Genomic DNA, 21,001 nt, shown 5'->3' on the forward strand with positions numbered 1-21,001 from the left:
TGTGCAGGCAGTTGGAAATAACCTCTACTTTCCAGTGATTCTAATTTCATCATGATATCCTTTGACAAGAGTCAGTGTGATTTACCTGAGGAATGAGCCCATATAATTTTTCTCTGGAAGAAGCCTACCTCCTGTGTTTGAGTTTGATCCTCAGCACTCTGGTAGGGAGGATAAGTCTAAGGACCATGTAACTGACAGTGTTTCTGATTTTCTTTTGTGCCAGACCAAAGAGCAACCATTTTTTGAGTCACTTTTGAGCCTTCCCTGACATGATAAAATCATACCGCTTCACTGAAATGAAGGGATAGTAAATACGATTGCTATTCAGTAGAACAAAATTTGAAGCTTCCGAAGAGCTTCTAACCCAAAATACAGAAAATATATTAACACAAAGGGAATAGTCTACTCCATTAGAAGTGAGGGATTAAGCACTGCATTTTCACATCACCATATCTGACAGAGAGAGAGAGAGAGTCTCTGTAACTCTCATTTACACTGAGGTCTGAGAGAGATACCCTCATAATAGTTCTGTTTGTTGATAACCATATGACTGTTTGTGGCAATAGCACACTCCATTGTTTCCTATTGAATTATAGGACAAAGAAAGCAATTGAGAGAGCTCTGTGAAATTTCTGCCCCCCTTAATTATTAAATTGGCCTTGCAGCTAAGAATCATTTTTATAATTAAACTTCATCCATTTTGTGGGAGGATGGGATGGGGGAGAGGACGTATGACAGATCAGTTTAGTAACCTTTACTGTTTGAGTATCTGAGATGGGAAGTTAAATGTTGCAGTCTTACTGAACAGTTAATATGGAGCCAGAAGATAGGAGCTGGAGTCTGAATCTAGAATCTGAAGTTTACTTAAGCAACATTATTTTATCAGCTTTTCACATGAGTACCTCCAAACACAGGATCTTGTGATATCTGAAGCAAGTGCTGTTTATATCTCAGTAGCAGGCAGAAGCCCCAGTCAGGTTTTGGGGCCCCCTGATGTGCTTGGTGTTGTACAAGCACAAAGGAAGACAGTTGCTGCTGCAAAGAGCTTACCATCTTAAAAGACAAAGGGTGGAGTAACTGGCACATCATCATCAGAGTGGGACTGGGCATGTGTATCTTCAGTTTCATTTCTTTATTTTTATTTGTTATAGGGTGGAATGAAGGGATGAGTAAACAGGAACAATAATGTCTAGATTTCAGATTGTAAGAAGTGGTCTACTGGTGTTTAGGGACTGTAAAGTACTGAAGAGGGAGAGCAGGGAGATGAGCTGGATCTCTTCATGCACCAGTGGTGCTGCTCCTGACCGTTTTGGGAAGTCCTTGCTGTCCCTCTTTCAACCTAGAAGATCTTGGGGTTCTGATGGTAGCCTTTTATGACCCTAGTGGGCTTCCTCCGCTCCCAGTAGAGCTTGGCGTGAGGAAGTAGCCTTCTTAGTGTAAAGGGAGATGTAGAGTGAATAAAGTTTGTTTTTGAAATCTACATTTTTAAAGTCTAAATTACCTGGCAGTCTCTTCTTAAATAGTCTCAGATTTCTGGCCATTGTATCCTGCTTATTTTAATTTTCATGAGTTTCTCATTGATGTGCAGGAAGTTGTCATGCATAACTATGATTTATGCAGAAAAAAGTTAATAATCTCTCTACAGCCCATTAGCCATCTCCAGCAATACTTCAAAAAAATGCACCGATATTAAAACCTTGTTTTCAAATAGGTTTTATAGCTTATCTGGGGTGAGAAATGCCCTTCATCAAGGGAAGTTCTAGATTGCTCTGTTGAACCAAAAGGGCATTGTTCTGTGTGTTTGAAATCAAAGTACTTCAGAATAATAATTCTGAGGTGAACAGCTATAATAAAGACATGACATTACAATATATTTGGTTAATGTGTATCATTTAGTGATCAAGATCTGTTTACGGAGTATTGTGATAATGCATTAAGCATTTTCATTAATTATTGAATAGCATGCATGTCTGCATGCATGCTTTTATAATCCCTCTAAGCCTGGTACAGAAAGGTAAAGAGAATGCTATGTAAGACTTAATGGCAAATACTAAACTTTATTCAATGCTGTTTCTGTTTAACTGCAGACCCTGCTACATGGAAAAATCCAAGACACCTTACTAAAGGTTTTAGCCACTTGCTTGTTGTCCCTACACATTATCTGCATGTTTATGTATTCTAACTACCTGCATTTCATGCCACTTCATTGCTGACTGCACTTTTACTTTGACACACTGGCTACTATATTGACTGATGGTTATTTTGGTCGGTCTTGTGGCTTTTTTTTTCAATTTCAGTCATTTCTGTCTTTGCCTGCATTAGCATCTAAGGGATGAATTTAACTTTTCTTTTGTGATGTGTTGCTTTATCATATAACTTTCATAATTTTTTAATTTACGAAATGTGTTTTTAATATGTATTGGCGAGTGTCTTTTGGGACTCCTACCAGAATGAAATAGTTTGAATGGTACTTACTTTTAGATAAGCAGTATTTGGATGAGCAAATAGTAAGCAGAGTTCTTGTTGGTTCCTTTCTAGAACTGATTTCTGTATAGAGAAACTGGGAATTTGAAATGCCAATGACTTAAAAAATGGAGATCTAGTTGAAGGAATAGAGGTGTCTACAGATATGACTAAAACTTACTTTTTTTTAGTAGGAGCTTGTCATCAGGTACACTCAATAACAGAAATGGCCACTTCTATATCTCCTTTTCTGTTTTGGGGCCTGATCCTAAGAAGCACAGAGTATTGTCAGCCAACATGGAAGACTTTGTGACTAAGGATGCTTGGCTGCTGGCAGAATTGGGCTTTATAAGACTTATGCCCCAAAGTTTCATTGTTAAACAGTACATAAGTGTTCTATTTGGTTTTTTTGCTTGAGCAGATTTTTCAGCTGTAATCTGATCTCGCCTCTTATGAAAAGACCACTTTTCAAAACCTACTCTGTGCGCACTGTATGTATACTTAATTGTGTATATAAAAGGATGTTGCAAAAACTGTTTTTTTTTTGGTCACAAACTGATCTTTAAGTAGGCAAGGCATTTCTGGGGACTGCTAGGATAGGGAAATGAGTCATTCTTTTAATCAAATCCATTATTCAGAGACTGGAAATTAGGCAATGGATCTACAAATTAAAATTTGGAATGAGATGCAGAGAGTTAAATATATGTATTTAGAGCCATTTAATTTCTTACAGTAGGAAGTAGATTAACTTTTGTGTTTCTGCTGTTACTTTAAAAGAAAATGTATCTTGGTTTTCAACAGACTGTGCAAGTGAAAAAGACACCAGGATACTTAGGCTCTTAGTAGGGTGTCTTGAAAATGAAACTTTTTTTTCCTCTCTAACTCAAGTAATGGTTTTGTTTTCAGGAATTGATGCTGAAGAATGGGGTAAATTTCTTCACACCAAAAATAAGGTATGTTTATTGTGGAGTAACAGTAGCTCATTCGTAGTTAAAGTGAGCTAGCTTTCCATTATAAGCCTGAAGTTCAGTCCCAACCCTTTCTTCTCCACCAATTTCCCCTAAAAGGGATGAACTCCACATGCTACATTTCATGCCAAGGTAGAATTTTTTTCTTGGGAAGTTTGTGGGGTTTTTAAGTTCAGAAAAGGAAGTTTAAAGTTATGGTGTCTCTGGGTTTTTTCTCTTCTACAGTGCTTGTCCTCACTGTATTGGCTTGTGTTGCCTGAATGGCTAGGCTTTAAAAGTTCCAAATTTGTATGTATTGTTGGCTTTTCTTTTAGTGTTTTTTGGGGAAGCATTGAGTGGAAATGGCAAAGATAAGTACGTATACCATCACAAATTGTTTTTATTACTCCACGTTAAGATAGTCAGGGAAGGAGTTAACTAGAGACTTATGTGAGCAGAGATACAAGAGGAAAGTAGTGGAAGACTGTAGGAGGGGGATTGAAAGGAATAGAAAGAGCTTCCTCAGCCCTGTGATGAACACTGAAGGACTGTAATGCTTAAGAGTCTTTCTATGTAAAGGACAGTTTGTCTCTCTTGGTTGAAGCAAGCCATCCTTGATTTGATGACTTGCTTGTTCATTTTGATTTTGATTTTTTTGGACTGGGTTGAAGAGGGCACCAGCTCTGACTCCCTGTACTTTGGGTCAGGGAGAAGAAATTTGTTGTGAAGAGGTGTGGCAGAATGCAGTTTTTTGTGTCATTGTGTTTTTGCCCCCTCTTTGTGTATTGCTTGAAGCTATGGCTTAGGCCACTCATGTAGAGGTGTTTTTTCACATAGAATGCTGCTTAGAAAATAATTTCATAAGTGTTTAACTATTAGTTGATTTGCTGTTGACTCCAAACTGTTTCTACGACTTCTGGCAAAGCCAGAGATGGAGAAAGATGGAGAATGATGGGGGATACATACAGAGATGGGGAACCAGGAAGGACGGAAGACTGGATGACATAGTTCTGTGCTGACTAGTTTTGGACTGGGGGGGTGTTCTGTTTAAGGAAGAAAGAGTGGTTGCAGAGTATGGAGGCAGACCAGGGAAGATTTGCAGGGTATGGTGAAGGGGACTGGAGAGGGGGACGAACAGGGTACCTGGGAGATGCACTAACATCATGTCGCCCTCTGTATCCTATTCACATTAAAAATTCAAAGACAGAATTTTATTAGATATAAAACTAATATAGTTTAAACACTTTATTGTGGATAAATCTTTCCCCTTGATGAGATCTTGGTATCCAGTAGTAACTCCTGCTGCCCATTGTAGCCAAAGGTGAATGTTATTACTCAATAATCAGTTAGTTTCCAGCTATTAATGTTCACTCTGATAGCATTGTAAAATAGTGCAGAAGATTATTCTTGCTTTTTATGTGCATACTTACAGTATTTATCACTTTATGTTGGCAAGAAGAACATTTTGGTGATATATACAGTAAGTACATTGCTGTCTGACTTTCAATTACTTTTGCTTCTGTATTTCAGCTCTATACAGACTTTGAGGAAATTCGACAAGAAATAGAAAATGAAACGGAGAGGATTTCAGGAAATAATAAGGTTGGTACAAGATGAACTAAACTCTAGTTCACAGAATATCATAGTTTCTGAAATTCCTTACTGTCATGGGGTCCTCACTGTTGGTGGCACCTTTTCCTGGCTCTTCTGGGGATTAGCTCTCTTCCAGGTCTGCAACCTCTCTTTGTGGGGTCTCAGCCTGTTGTCTTCTCTCTCGCTGTGCTGCCCCTCCCTCACTCCAGGGACTTCAGCTTCCTCTTTGTGACTCATCCCTCCTGCCAGGTCACTGTTGTTTGCCTTTCTGGGGTATAGAGTCACAGTGGACCAGCTGTCCAGGCAATGCCACTCCATCAATGTCTGGTAAGGGAACCTGGGCCCTCTCACAACTTTGGATTCCAGCCCAGGGACTCTACAACATGCAGTCAACTTCTGCTCAGTCCCTTCTCTCCCTGGGCTGCTTCCTACTCATCTCCAACAGGCTTTCTTCTCTGCCAGTCTCTCTTCTACATACACCCTTCTCTCGGGGCCAGGACCACAGGATCCTACTATTTCCTTAGATTCCCTCCTTTCCTCTCTAAAGCAGTGGGCTCCAAACTGGGGGTGCACTGTTTTTTTTCTTCGGCAGCAGCTCTGCATGTCCATGGCTGGTGTTCCCATCCGGCGGTGCGCCTGCAGCAGGTCTTCCAGTCCTGTTCCGTCGGTGGCATGTCTATGGCAGGTCTTCCGGTCTTCGTCCTGGGGGTGCACGAGCCAAAAAGTTTGGAGACTACTGCTCTAAAGCACAGAGGGTTGCTGCAGCCATTTTCTGCTCAGCTGAATGCCGTCTTCCAATCAGTGATTGCTTTGCCAGCCTAAACCTCTCGTGTAGTCACTAATGGGCCCTTTCTCAGCTTCCATGGCCCTTTTGGGGCTGATGTGGGGCAAACACCCTATCCAACTTGCAGAAAATCTGGGGGCTAAATGTTGGGAAGGCCTCATACAACTCCAGTGTACAGTAAATTATGTAATGGATCCACTAGCACATGTAGTTCACGTAGTTCTGAGGTGACACCAGCACTGCTATGAAATGATTGTGCTGGCAGAATTCTGGGTATCAGACTTCGCTTCAAAACTTGTTTTTGTCGTAGTTCCTCAAGAAGTAGCCTCCACCTCCCTAGGTTGAACCCATATGGTGTTTATATATACAGCTTGGTGTGTATGTATGACACTTTGTTTAGCTTGTAAAATCAGCAGCCATGTATATGTGCAGTTTCTGAAACTTAGTTTTATCCATCAAGTAGGAGAAGGCAGGATTACACACACAAAGAAATTGGTTGGTAAACTGATTACTTTATTTCTGGACAAATTCTTGTGTAGAGGTCTCTGGTTCAGGAGTTTAATTTTAATAAAGAATTGGCTTTCTGAGGGGTAAGTCTAGGTAAAAAAAATCTTCTAACTCTAATTCTTGGTGATATTAATGTATTTCTAGGGGATCAGTCCTGAACCTATTCACCTTAAAATTTTTTCACCGAATGTTGTCAATCTGACTCTTGTGGATTTGCCAGGAATGACAAAGGTAAGTGACTGAATTTTACCTTTTGATTTGCTGCAGGTAGGTTATTTCTGAGAGGGGCAAAATAACGTTTGTTTTGACCAGTTTGTACCGTTTGATAAATCATCTAAGGTTCCCTTTAAAAACAGAAAATGTTATTGTTCCTCAAGTTGACCAGCAATTCTGTATGGCTTTGAAATGAAGTGTCCCCACCTTGTGATTAGAATTTGGATTTTTGGTAGTGCTGTACACTGATGAGGGGAGAGGGTTTTCTTATAAAGGTTATGTCAACATTGCAGAAAACAAATGACAGCAGCGAGTCTCAGAGCCCGGGTCTGCACGCTTGGGCTTGCAGTACGGCTCTACAGATAACCATGTAGACATTCTGATTGGGTTGGAGATTGGGCTCTGAAGACTGGGGAGGGAGTTGGGCTTTAGAGGCCAAGCCAGAATGTCTACATGGCTATTTTTAATAGTGTAGTACAAGCTCCATGAGCTCATGTGTGTAGATCTGGGCTCTGAGATGTGCTGCTGTGGGATTTTTTTTTTCTTTTACAGAGTAGACGTACACTAAGAGGCTTACATGACGAGGAGTCCTTGTGGCACCTTAGAGACTTCAAATTTATTTGGGCATAAACTTTCGTGGGCTAGAACCCACTTCATCAAATGCATGGAGTGGAAAATACAGGAGCAGGTATAAGAGGCTTGGAAATGTTGTGGAGGTAGCATGCTTGGCTAATAGGAGAGGTGGCACTTTAGTGTCACCAGTAACGCCTGTAGCTAATTTGGTAAATATTGACCAGAATCAAAATGACACCTCCCCCTCTTACAGAAGTGGCAATGCTTGAAGAATTGCGTAAAGCAAGGAAACAGTGGAGGAAACCCTCTGAGCTCTGAAGGACACTCAGGGTGCCCTGAAAGGGAGGAAATATTCAGGTCCCACATGAAAGTTTTTATTGAACAGTGACTTTTTCTAGAGGAAGGGGCTATTTTCTGGCTCCCCAATGGCAGTTAAATGCCTAACTTCCCTAGACTTGCAGTGCAAGTTAGGGGCAGAACTGCCATTTGTTCTTTTGAAAATCTCTTCAAAATTAACACGGTAAGTTGGAGTATTTGGTTTGGTTCTCATTGTGCACTGTTTTCATGTTTTTATACCTTTCTTATAGTATCTTCATTAACCTGGTTTCAAACTTGATTTTTAGTCCAGAGAAATTTCATTTTATATTGTTGTGTATTTTAATAGAGAGAAATGTGTGATTTGGATTTGCATGATTCACTCCCCCCTTTAGTTCTGTATTGTTTGTTTCCCTTCAGGTACCTGTGGGTGATCAGCCTAAGGACATTGAACTTCAAATCAGAGAACTAATCCTTCGATTCATTAGTAACCCAAATTCAATTATTCTGGCAGTCACAGCTGCCAACACAGACATGGCTACATCAGAGGCACTTAAAATTGCACGGGAGGTAGATCCAGATGGTAAGCAGCAAGACATACTGGCGTCTGCATTTTAGTATTTCTCTTAAAATGGATTTTCCTAGGAAAAAATAAGAATCAAATTAAAGTTTTGGAGAAAATGGTACTTGTTTTTCATACTAGTGGATTTTCTCTGGAAACAGTTGTATTTTAACAAATAACATTTTCCAGTTGTAGCTTGTGCGATTCGGAAGCTGTTAACAATGCTAAGATGAATTAGTGTCTAATTAAGGGCCTGCTGGCTGCCAGGCAAGGCCAGTCCAGATCCTGTTACTCTTCTTCTAATATGGTCCTGTAATCCACTGCTGTTTCCAAAGCAATATAATTGCATTGAAGAAGGCTGCTTTCACGAGAGTTGTTATTGAGTATGGCCTGCTTACGTGATTACACATTTTATTCCTCCAAAATTGTGTCTTGTAGCAAGGAAAATGCATACTTCTATCGTTAGTAATTGGCTGTTGCATGTGGTTCTGTTCTAGTCTCAAAAGGGGAGAAAATGCATTTGGAAGCATTTGGAGTTCAGATATTGCCCACTTCAGTGCCCTGTATTTGTCTGGCAAGTCTGCTGATTTGAAATTCTTCTGAGCAGTGGAAATATACTAATTTTATATTTATGCAGTGACTGATCCAAATGAGTCCTAAAGCACTCTACATACTTGCTGACTGTATTTATGTGAGAATCATTTTCACAACTGCTGAAATAGCTAAAAGTATTTTATTTATTTGAAACTACAGAAGAAATATTTAGACAGTGAATGTAGTTACTCAAGTTAAAATTATCCCAAGACACCGGGATTAACGCCCTGTCACGCAGTTGTCTTACCTGCCTTGGTTTCCCCTCTTCTTCAGGGCCCAACTCAAAGTCCCCAAACAGAGTTGAAGTTCAAAACAAAATTCTTCTCCCCTCTCCCTTCCCTGTTCTGGGGTTTCGTTTATTATTAAACAAAATATATTCAGTGCTTCATCCTTCTAATGTGGCTTCCCAAGTATTTTTCTCCTTGGTGCATGGGATTTTTTCCTCTCCATTGTGTCAGGCACAGGATCGCAGTCTCTGCTTGGGCTTCTTCAGGCAAAGCCTCTCAAGGTATGTCTACATTGTGATTAAAAACCCCCATCTGGCCTGTGGCAGCTGAGTTGGGTTTGTGGGGGTTGGGCTAAAGGGCTGCTTAATTGAGGTGTAGACATTTGGGCTCTAGGACCCTGTGAGTTGGGAAGGTCCCAGAGCTTGTGTTGCAGCCCAAGCCTGAACTTCTACATTGCAGTAAAACAGCCCCTTAGCCTGAGCCCTGTGAGCCTAAGTCAGCTGACATGGGCCAGATGCAAATGTCTAATTGTACTGTAGATGTCCCCTAAGGGGCTCCATTTCCAGGCTCCACCTTCTTAACCCCTCTGGAGAACCTCCTTCTAGGTCTTTCCTCGAACCAGGGCTGACTGACGGGGCAACAGATTCTGCTTTTTATTTATTGCCTTGTTCATATGATCAGGCATATAACCCTAGGACTACTTTCCATAATTCCCAGCCTTAAAGGTCTGAGGCCTGTAACAGGTATGCTGGTCTGCAGCTATTATTATTATTTGCATATTATTACATTTGCAAAAAGTTCTATAGGATTTTTTTAATGCCTATCGGTGGTCAGGATCTCTGATCTGCGTCCATTTGAAAGGTGGCACTTTCAATAACAGCTCAGCAACAGCTAACGGAGGGCTGAGATCCTGGCTCAGTATAGATTTGGGGACAGTACTGAATACTGAATTCTCTTCCTGCAGCACCTGGTTTGTCTACAGGAGCCTTCTATCCCAATACTTACCCAGTCAAACTCTGCTTAGTTTACCAGTTGCTATTTAAGATGTTAAGGCTCCAGGATAGTCTAAGTTTTATTTGTTTCTGAAGCATTTCACGAAGGAAGCAAATCTAGTATACCGACACAGGTTTCTTTCCACCTTTGGGTCTAGAGATGTTCGTATCCAAGTATAAAGTTCTTATTTTCCTTGAGAAACATCTGATTGTATACTTTAGAAACTGGTTAAATCTGTTTCATTGTGCACAGAAGAAAATTAATAGGTTTTTTTTGCCTCGCCATTCATATAGTGGTGGTATTGCAAGTGTAGCCCTTGTACAACTGCAAACAAGTCAGGGCTAGCCCTAGGTATATACCAGGGCTCTCTTCTTTCAGCTCACACTTAAAACCTATAAGCTTGTAAGCCTAGTACTTTCTCGTATCTCTCACTCTAACCCCATCTCAGCTGACACAGTGCTTCTGTCACTGCCGTCAATTATCTGAATTTCCAGCCAACCCAGCAGTCAAACCTTTTTTTCTATGCAGGTTACTGGAGCCCAGTAGGGCCTAGAATCTTGCTCAAAGGTCTAGTCATCTTATTCTGACCATTGTGTTCAGCTAAGGACCTTCTTGAATACTCTTAAGGCCTTACTAAACTGCTTGAGGCTGACAAACATCTTGTAAATGACAATTTTCCTGCTGTTTTGATAGGGCGAAGAACGCTTGCTGTTATCACAAAGCTGGATCTCATGGATGCTGGCACTGATGCTATGGATGTACTTATGGGAAGAGTGATTCCAGTTAAACTTGGCATAATTGGGGTAGTGAACCGGTGAGTGTAGGGCAGTGGTCTCCAACCTTTTTAGTACAAGATCACTTTTTGAATGTAAGTGCAACCCAGAATCTACCTCAAAGAAACTGCAGAAATAACAGTATTCACACAAACCCAAACACCTTTGCCCCGCCCCTTCTCAGAGGCCCTGTCTTGCTCACAGAGGGGTTGGGAGTGTGTGAAGGGCTCTGGGCTGAGCCTGGGGTAAGGGGTTGGAGTGCAGGAGGGGGTGCAGGGTGCGGGAGGGGGTTCAGGGCTGGGGGTGGGGTTGGGGTGCGGGAAGGGTACAGGGTGCGGGCTTCAGCCAGGCGCTGCTTACCTCAGGTGAGGCATGACTAAAGCAGGCTCCCTGCCTTCCCTGGCCTTGTGCCACTCCCGGATGTGACTGGTTCCCCAGTTCCCCATTCCCGGTCAATGGGAGCTGCAGGGGTGGTGCCTGCAGGTGAGGGCAGCGCGCGAAGACCTCCTCCTCCTCCCCATCCCCCCAGGAGCTGCTGCTGGACATACCGGCCACTTCCAGGAGCGGTGTGGTGCCAGGACAGGCAGGGAGCCTGCCTTAGCCCCGCTGCACTGCTGGGCTCTTAGCGGCTGATCTCCTGGTTTGGCTGCAGGACGGTTGGCAACGCTATCGCGATTGACTGGTCAATTGCAGAGCCTCTGACAGTGGATCTCAGTCTCAATGACTGAGACTGAGATCCACTGTCAGAGGCTCCACGATCAACCAGTCGGTGAAAATTAATATGTTCTTTTGAAAGCTGGATCTTTCCTTAATACGAAGGAATGCTTTGGTTTCTTAAGCATATGGGTGTGGGATTTAGAGACAATAAGAGCATCTGTATTTAATTACAGAAAGAAATAAGCAGTGGGTGGCCTAGTTTCAAAATGTTGGCTGCTGTGTGGGTACCTGGATTCAGGAGCTTACTCTTCTTCCCATCTGCTTTACCCCTCACATCTTCCATGTGAGAGCTGATACCACTTTGATGTGGAGGCTGCATGCTTAGTCTACTGGGGATGGCTACTGCCCATACTGCTTTCCTACTTACTGTACAACACCAACCAGTCAGTCTATGGAGTAACGTTTCTAGTACCTTCAAAAGAGATGACATGTCTTCATCCCCAGCACCGAACTACCATCTTTTTTACTGTCAGAGGAAAATGTTGACCAAACTTTGGGTAAACGTGGTTAGTGAAAGAGAGAAAATGGTTGGGGAAATGAGTTAAGAATGAAGGCAAAAATGCAGATGTTCTGATGACTTAGGGATGACACTGTCAAGAAAAGTGGAAGCATGAATAAAATAATTGCACCTTATGTTTATTAACTAATAGTTCTCTTTTTTACTCTAGGAGTCAATTAGATATTAACAATAAGAAGAATGTAGCTGATTCTATTCGTGATGAATATGCTTTTCTTCAAAAGAAGTATCCATCTCTAGCCAACCGAAATGGAACCAAGTATCTCGCTAGGACACTTAACAGGTACCACAGATTAGAATCATAGAATATCAGGGTTGGAAGGGACCTCAGGAGGTCATCTAGTCCAACCCCCTGCTCAAAGCAGGACCAATCCCTAGTTTTTGCCCCAGATCCCTAAATGGCCCCCTCAAGGATTGAACTCACCACTCTGGGTTTAGCAGGCCAATGCTCAAACCACTGAGCTATCCCTCCCCCCCAATGATTAATTGTCATGCAAAATGCAAAAAGTAAATGACAAATAAAAAGATCTAAAAAATAAGTGTGGTGGTAACACACACAATGTTTTAAAAATTATTTTTATCTTTAGCATCCCTTAAGTACTACTGCTGTACAGTGAAACATTAGGATGTCTCCCTTTGAAATTTGAAACAAAATTTAGTATCTGTGGTTACTGTACTCTTTCTTAGCAAATGTCATCTTTTTGTTCTACAAGAAGATATTTGTTTGATCATAATTGTTTATATTTTAAGTTGTGCTGGAGATAACGAAGTTTGAAGAGGATTTCTTCCCTTTTCTAACAGAGGAATTTATACTTTCTCTATTTTTAGGTTACTAATGCATCATATCAGAGATTGCTTGCCAGAACTGAAAACCAGAATAAATGTGTTAGCTGCGCAATATCAGTCTCTGCTGAACAGCTACGGGGAACCCGTAGAGGACAAGAGTGCCACTTTATTGCAACTGATTACCAAGTTTGCCACTGAATATTGCAACACCATTGAAGGAACTGCAAAATATATAGAAACTTCTGAGCTGTAAGTATAATTGTTTATTTATAGAATCTAGATTGTGATAATTGGCGTGAAACACTGGATCACATTACTTTAAAACGACAGTAGTAGTATAAAAGCAAATCATAATATATTTAAAGATTTTACACTCTGATAATGTTAACTTTAAAATATTCAGTGTGTTTAGGCATAGAAAAACCTTTCAGTTAATATTTTATCCTCTTCCTCATTTGTAACCTCAGTCTTAATTTTATTTTTTTCAGATGTGGCGGAGCTAGAATCTGCTATATTTTTCATGAGACATTTGGACGAACTTTAGAATCTGTTGATCCACTAGGTGGCCTTAACACTATAGATATTTTGACTGCTATTAGAAATGCTACAGTGAGTATTATCTCAGGTTTCCTAAGGTTTTTGCTTGTTGGATTTAAAATGGGATTTTAAAAAATCTTGTCTTGATTCATGTCTGTTGTATTATGAAATTAAGGTTGTGCTTGAAGCAGGAATTCTTTATTTTGTGTGAAGAAAACAATATATCCTCCCCACGTTTTCTGAGACCATACAAGTTAAATTAATTTTTACTGAAATTAATTAAAACCAGGTCCTTCAAGAAATGTAAAGGTGTCAGTTTTTTCTTGGTCTCAAGTAATCTTAACAGTGGAATAACACATGCACTTCAAACTTTCCTAATAGTTACAAAAATAATCAGTCTTGTGCATACTTTATAAAGCAAAGAAACTAGACTGGAATTAAGATAAGATTAATGATTGGATCTCTCATGACTATGATTATTTAGGCTACAGACAGGTTCAGGTCAACAACACAAGCAACTCTTGAGTGGGGCCATTGTGGCATCAGAGGTAACTCAACCACTCACCACCTTTACAGCTAATTTGCATGCAGCAATTCTGTGGGGAAGACTGGACGACATCTGTCAAGAGTTTTCACTGATAGAATATTTGATACAACGGACACTGGTCTTTAAAGGTTCAATGGTCACATAATAGCTTTGACATCCCCAAATACTTGAAAGGCGCCCCGTAGCAACTCCTTTACCAGAGGAACTGAGGTATGAGCGCAGGGAAGAGACCTTAAAGCACATAGATGTTGGGACTTGGGGACTGGGTTCTCCTTGCTTCCCCCTTCATAGTACAATTCTCACTAATCTACCCTCTGAACCTATAAATCAACTGCAGATTGAGGGCCAAATTAATCATTGGATGTTTTTTGTGCAGCGTTTGTGTACTAGTGAGCTTCTCTTTTAAAGTGAAAATGGGTTTATATTGCTTTGGATACTTATAACATCTTCCCTGTGCTGTTTTGGGGTTATTCTGGTTTTTTTTTTTAAACCCTTAGGTTACTGGTACATATTCTCAACCTTACCTTCAGCTGAACATAATATTTTGTTGTGGGAATAACATGATTTAATTTGGGGATTCATCAGCTAATGCCCCTTTAGGGTTCGTGGAGCACCTAGCACACTTTGGATGCTATTATCATACAAAAAAGATCTGCCCTTTTCTTCCCTTTTTTGACTAGGGTCCCCGACCTGCCTTGTTCGTGCCTGAGGTTTCATTTGAGTTGTTGGTGAAGAGGCAAATCAAACGTTTAGAGGAACCCAGCTTGCGCTGTGTGGAGCTGGTTCATGAGGAAATGCAGAGGATTATCCAACATTGTAGCAATTACAGTACACAGGTAAAAGCAGAAGTTGACTACTAAGTTTAGAAATGTGTACAGGTATTTTTTAGAAATATCATAAACTCTTAAGATCTGGCTTCAGTGCATTGCGACTTGTCTAACAGTATTGAGCAACCTCTCTTATGGTAAAAATTCAGTATCCACATTATATACCCCCCCCTTCCAAAAAATGTCAGAGTTACTCTGTCAGTGTACATAAAAATCATTCGTGAACTTGTGTAAACAGCCTTGTGAAAGTGTATTCTCTGGGAAATGTGCAAAGGATCTTATTCATAAGGTCAGACTGTCACGGTGGAAGGTATTCATTGTTGGCCTAATAAGGCACTAATGGATTTGGGCATAAGGTTCAGATGCTCTAGTTTTGATAGAAGAGATGCAGATACAGTACTATTATTGAATGCCAAAAGTTAATACAATGGTTGAGATTGTTTAGACTGTGATTTTAAATGGGGTGGTCTGAAAATTCAAAGTTGTCATTCCCCACACTAGACAGAATTCTGTATTCTTGTAGCCCTGCAAACATTGATTCTCAGGTTTTGCAGTCCTCATGAAAATGCCGTTCTCATCTCACTGATTGCTCAGAATGAGCATAGCTTTTATCTTCTTTCCCTCCACATATATCTATGCTGAATGTGTTGAAGAAACTTTATTGGAAAACTTTACAGTGTTGCTTTCAAAGACTCTGTTGTCTGTTAATAAAGTGTAATGAAGTAAGTTAATTACACTTTTGAATAATTTATTAAGCAACGAATTGCTGATGGCAGGGTTTACAGCAGATCACTAGAAACTCATGCTGTTGTGGCTTCAGAAAAATCTCCTGCTTACTAGGTCTCTTAACCTTGATAGGTTAGCCGATGTGTTGAAATTTCTCATATTCTGAATTAACACAACACGAGGGAAGAGCTGAGACTTGCAGGAAAGTGCCTAATTAAGAATAACTATTCTTCCTCCCTCTTTCATTGCGGCTTATGAGAGAAGGCACAGCAGATTTGTATGGGAGATAGGAAGGAACTTGGAGGCACAATCAGTTCGGTGGTAGGAATCAGTGTATTATTTTTGGATGAGACATAAGCGAGGTCCAAACTACTGTGCATGTGGCTATAGAAGATCTCCTCACAGCGCTATTCATTAATGGAAGTGTTAACCCCAGCATCTTGGTATGTCCTGGTTGGGTGCTTTATTCTGACTGTCTACGTTTCTCACCAATTTTAATTGGATACTGTAAACTCTGGTAACTTCAGCATCTCCAAATTGTCTGCATGTAACACTGATTTAAATTTACATTGCGGGAGACTTTCAAACACACAAATTGTAGTTAGGTGACTGCCGTTTTTGTCTTTGAAAATCTCCCCCAAATGTGCCTAGTGGGACAACAAAATCAAGCTATAGCTACAAAAATTATAAACGATAGTAGCGCATTCCCTGCTGTTAACTCTTATTGCTCACTGACTCAGTATTAACCCTGCTTTTGATTGAAATCAACAAGAACTGTAATCGCAATTCCAACTTTAAGGGCAATTTAAGTTGTTGGGTTTAGTGTATGAGTGCTGGGGGGTGTTGGTGGCCAGTAATATAAAGGGGGTCAGACTAGATCTGGTGGTCACTTCTGGCATTAGACTTTAACTCTGTTACATTGCTTTTCCTCCTTGTATTCTAGGAATTGCTGAGGTTTCCCAAACTACATGATGCCATAGTTGAAGTAGTGACCTGTCTTCTGCGTAAGAGGCTACCTGTTACAAATGAAATGGTAATTAGTGGTGTTACTTACCACCTTGTATTCCAGTCCTGCTTGCTAGCAAACCATTGTTTCTGTTGGTGGTGTACTTTCTTAGTGCTTTTGTTTACCATATAATCTTAGTTTCAAAAACGTTAGACTAAACCAAAATTTTCAAAAATAGAAGCTAAATCCATATTTAGGCACCTAACTTTAGGCTCCTGATTTTGAATACCTTGGCCTAATTTAAAGAAAAAACCCCCTCCACTCCAAAAAAAAGTTTTACCTAGAATTCACATTTTAAACCTCTTCGCCTTCTCTTATATTTTCTTGCTAACATGGAAGCTGTGCTTTATCAGACTCAGAGATGCACAAAAATACGTTACTAAACTTACGCACTTCACTTCATAGTTGATTAGTATGCAGACACTGACGCTGCTGCTGTGGAGTGCTAATATAGCATGTACCACCATACATCTGATAGAGAAATGAAAATTCACTTTCTAGCTTCAAACAAGTCAGTGCTTGTAGAGTGTTAATGTTAAAGACTGGTTTCTTTTTGAGATTTTAAAGCAGTTTTTGGTCTAAGAGGAGGGTATTTAAGTCAGTGTAGTTAGCTATGTATGTCGAATGGCATCAGGGTCTCTGTTTCTCTTCCTTGCTGCTTTTTTGTAATTTTTTCTGAAGAAACATCAAGAAGTATAGCTTGAGGTAGGAAGGAGAAGGGAGAAGCAGAATCAAAGCAATTGAATGAGAAATTGAAGTAGTAATTGCTGTCTGAGTCAGTGTACTGTTTGACCAATACAAAGCTCCAGCTTCTAAACTTCTATTCTCTTCATAGAATCGTAGAATATCAGGGTTGGAAGGGGCCTCAGCAGGTCATCTAGTCCAACCCCCTGCTCAAAGCAGGACCAATCCCCAACTAAATCATCCCAGCCAGGGCTTTGTCAAGCCTGACCTTAAAAACCTCAAAGGAAGGAGATTTCACCACCTCCCTAGGTAACGCATTCCAGTGCTTCGCCACCCTCCTAGTGAAAAAGTTTTTCCTAATATCCAACCCAAATCTTCCCCACTGCAACTTGAGACCATTACTCCTTGTTCTGTCATCTGCTACCACTGAGAACAGTCTAGAGCCATCCTATTTGGAACCCCCTTTCAGGTAGTTGAAAACAGCTATCATATCCCCCCTCATCCTTCTCTTCTGCAGACTAAACAATCCCCGTTCCCTCAGCCTCTCCTCATAAGTCATGTGTTCCAGTCCCCTAATCATTTTTGTTGCCCTCCGCTGGACGTTTTCCAATTTTTCCACATCCTTCTTGTAGTGTGGGGCCCAAAACTGGACACAGTACTCCAGAGGAGGCCTCACCAATGTCGAATAGAGGGGAACGATCACGTCCCTCGATCTGTTGGCAGTGCCCCTACTTATACATCCCAAAATGCCGTTGTCCTTCTTGGCAACAAGGACACACTGTTGACTCATATCCAGCTTCTCGTCCACTGTAACCCCAGGTCCTTTTCTGCAGAACTGCTGCCTAGCCATTTGGTCCCTAGTCTGTAGCGGTGCATGGGATTCTTCTGTCCTAAGTGCAGGACTCTGCACTCCTCCTTGTTGAACCTCATCAGATTTCTTTTGGCACAATCCTCCAATTTGCCTAGGTCCCTCTGTATCCTATCCCTACCCTCCAGCGTATCTACCACTCCTCCCAGTTTAGTGTCATCTGCAAACTTGCTGAGGGTGCAGTCCACGCCATCCTCCAGATCCTTAATGAAGATGTTGAACCAAACCAGCCCCAGGACAGACCCTTGGGGCACTCCGCTTGATACCGGCTGCCAACTAGACATGAAGCCATTGATCACTACCCGTTGAGCCCGCCAATCTAGCCAGCTTTCTATCCACCTTATAGTCCGTCCATCCAGCCCATACTTCTTTAACTTGCTGGCAAGAATACTGTGGGAGACCGTATCAGAAGCTTTGCTAAAGTCAAGGAATATCATGTCCACTGCTTTCCCCTCATCCACCGAGCCAGTTATCTCGTCATAGAAGGTAATTAGATTAGTCAGGCATGACTTGCCCTTGGTGAATCCATGCCGACTGTTCCTGATCACTTTCCTCTCGTGTAAGTGCTTCAGAATTGATTCCTTGAGGACCTGCTCCATGATTTTTCCAGGGACTGAGGTGAGGTTGACTGGCCTGTAGTTCCCCGGATCCTCCTCCTTCCCTTTTTTAAAGATGGGCACTACATTAGCCTTTTTCCAGTCGTCCGGGACCTCCCCTGATCGCCATGAGTTTCCGAGAGAATGGCCAATGGCTCTGCAATTACAACTGACTCCTTTAGCACCCTCAGATGCAGTGCATCTGGCCCCATGCACTTGTGCTCATCCAGCTTTTCTAAATAGTCCCGAACCACTTCTTTCTCCCCAGAGGGCTGGTCACCTCCTCCCCATGCTGTGCTGCCCAGTGCAGCAGTCTGGGAGCTGACCTTGTTCGTGAAGACAGAGGCAAAAAAAGCATTGAGTACATTAGCTTTTTCCACTTCCTCTGTCACTAGGTTGCCTCCCTCATTCAGTAAGGGGCCCACACTTTCCTTGACTTTCTTCTTGTTGCTAACATACCTGAAGAAACCCTTCTTGTTACTCTTAACATCTCTTGCTAGCTGCAACTCCGGGTGTGATTTGGCCTTCCTGATTTCACTCCTGCATGCCTGAGCAATATTTTTATACTTCTTCCTGGTCATTTGTCCAATCTTCCAGTTCTTGTAAGCTTCTTTTTTGCTCTTGACATAGCCACAGCAGTTGTCTTATTTTCCTGTTCCTAAAAGTGAGCAGAAATATGTCCGTTCTGCAGGGAGTGGTCTCCTTTACTGAATTATAGTGTCAAAGCTAAATGTGGTACTGTGCTGTTTACAAATAACTGTTTTATCATTTATACAAATCTAATCAGGTGTTTGGGTAATTCCGCTCTAAATAAATGTTAGGAATTGACAGACATTTTTGTGCTAAAGACAGCCTTTTAAATCTTATTCTCTTGTACAACTATGTGTTCCCTCTTCTTATTGATTTACAGAATTGTATAAATGTTTGTTATTAATAATTGGAATTATTAATATTGATATGGGAAATCACCAAACACGAATTTAATCATAAATTCCTTTATTAATTCCATAGGCCAAATAATATTTATTCAGTTGCTCTAAACATGTCTAACATCCTAACAATAAGCAGTTACTACATCCAATACAGTAACAATATTTATAAACTTGTGATCAGGATACTTACAAATAGGCTACACCTAGGGATGACCATCACACTCTGGTATGCTCCAGCATGATCAGGTAGGGTCTGACAAAGAACCCCCAGATTCATGGCCGCCTTTATACCCTCCAGCTAATTTGCTAGCTTTAGCAAAAACCTAGTTTGAAGCAGTTTCTCCTTGCTACTTTCCATCCTTCAAGGTCTCCCCCCTCTCCCCCGCCCCATCCTTTCTTGCACAGCAGAACAGTGGGAAGGTGTGGGTTTTTCTTTTGAGACAATTTCCCTTTGTCTTGTTACTGCGGCACTTTTACTCTATTTGTTACTTTTCAAACCATACATCCTTTCCTAACACTACTTCTTATTCTCACGGCCTTCACTTACTTGCTGATTGGGGCCCTTTCCCTACTGGCACAAACTAAAGTGAATGGTATTTTGTTAACCAAACTTAGGCTAGGTGTTTTTATTATCCTACGATAAATGTAAAAGATAATGCTTGGGTTGGCTTGGATTCTATTTTGTAATTTCATTTCAATGCTTAAACCTAAATGTAATGGCAGTTTTGACTGATCAAGCTTCACAATAAAGAGTGACGTAGTCAGTGCTAATGTACAAAACCCTGTTGGGCTGTTGCGCCACTGGATGGCATCAGCAATTCTGGGACAGTCTCTCAGGTTACTGGTTCAAATGTGGCGCAGATTGCATGTGATTGAAAGTTCCTATGTGGCAGCTCTTAGGTGGACAGTATGAAATGAGCTGGGACTTAGTCCAATTCCTAGTGGGCAGATGTCTGCCTGAAAGTGCCATCAAGAGTGCCAGTTTGTGGGGAGCAGGGGATTCAATACAAGGAAAAGATTAAATATGTCATGATCCGTGTTCCCTCTAATTTTTCCCACCCATGTGCGGAATGAATTTTATTATGTGCAGCAATATGGAGGTGATGTGTGGGAGGGGGCTCCGGCTGGGGGGTGGGGCTGGGGATGAGGGGCTCAGGATTGGGGCAGAGGGTTGGAGTACAGAGGTGTGAGGGCTCTGGTTAGGGGTGGGGGCTCTGGGGTGGGGCCAGGGATGAGGAGCTTAAGGCTGGGGCAGAGGATTGGGGTGAGGGCTCTAGGATGGGGCAGGGAATGAGAGGATTGGGGTGAAGGAGGGTGCTCAGGGGTTATGGTGGGGAGAGAGGGCCCCCCCCCCAGCTCTCTCTCCCCACTGTAGCAACTCTGGGGTTGGGGCTGCAGGATAGGTGCCCTGGCCCCAGCAGGCCTGGGCTGGGGGAGGGCTGCACCAGCCACGCCAGGGACCGGGACGCCCCGCCCACACTGCAGCAGAGCTGGGTCCCGGGGTGGGGCGCTGTGGCAGGTTGGGGGCCAGGCTAGGCGGGAGCCGGGAGGGGGCGCCCCTCCCCCAACTGCGGCAGGTCCCCAGGAGGGTTCCTTGAGCACCTGTGTGGTGCTAAATACGCTGCTGCTCGGCCGCGCAGCTTACAGGGAATTTAGGTTATGATGGATGAATTACCTTCTTGCCCTAAGAATTTGTCCTTTTGGGTCAGAAATG

General features: G+C 41.9%; 1 protein-coding gene across 5 annotated transcripts in view; it reads left to right on the forward strand.

Moving 5' to 3' along the window:
* Positions 1-21,001, forward strand: part of DNM1L (dynamin 1 like) — a 65,708-nt gene that overhangs the window by 26,190 nt on the left and 18,517 nt on the right. For 2 of the 5 annotated variants that reach the window (XM_048829985.2, XM_048830005.2), the window contains exons 3-13: positions 2,088-2,126; positions 3,370-3,416; positions 4,941-5,012; positions 6,439-6,525; positions 7,816-7,978; positions 10,465-10,585; positions 11,930-12,061; positions 12,607-12,813; positions 13,053-13,173; positions 14,329-14,484; positions 16,145-16,234. In XM_048829985.2, coding sequence (XP_048685942.1) covers positions 2,088-2,126; positions 3,370-3,416; positions 4,941-5,012; positions 6,439-6,525; positions 7,816-7,978; positions 10,465-10,585; positions 11,930-12,061; positions 12,607-12,813; positions 13,053-13,173; positions 14,329-14,484; positions 16,145-16,234 — 1,235 coding nt within the window. Of the gene's footprint in view, positions 1-2,087; positions 2,127-3,369; positions 3,417-4,940; positions 5,013-6,438; positions 6,526-6,569; positions 7,196-7,815; positions 7,979-10,464; positions 10,586-11,929; positions 12,062-12,606; positions 12,814-13,052; positions 13,174-14,328; positions 14,485-16,144; positions 16,235-21,001 lie in introns of those variants that run through there. The other 3 variants (XM_048829995.2, XM_048830013.2, XM_075122771.1) reach the window with 2 other exon arrangements.

Source organism: Caretta caretta, chromosome 1 (assembly GCF_965140235.1).
Source record: "Caretta caretta isolate rCarCar2 chromosome 1, rCarCar1.hap1, whole genome shotgun sequence".
Lineage (NCBI taxonomy): Eukaryota > Metazoa > Chordata > Testudines > Cheloniidae > Caretta > Caretta caretta.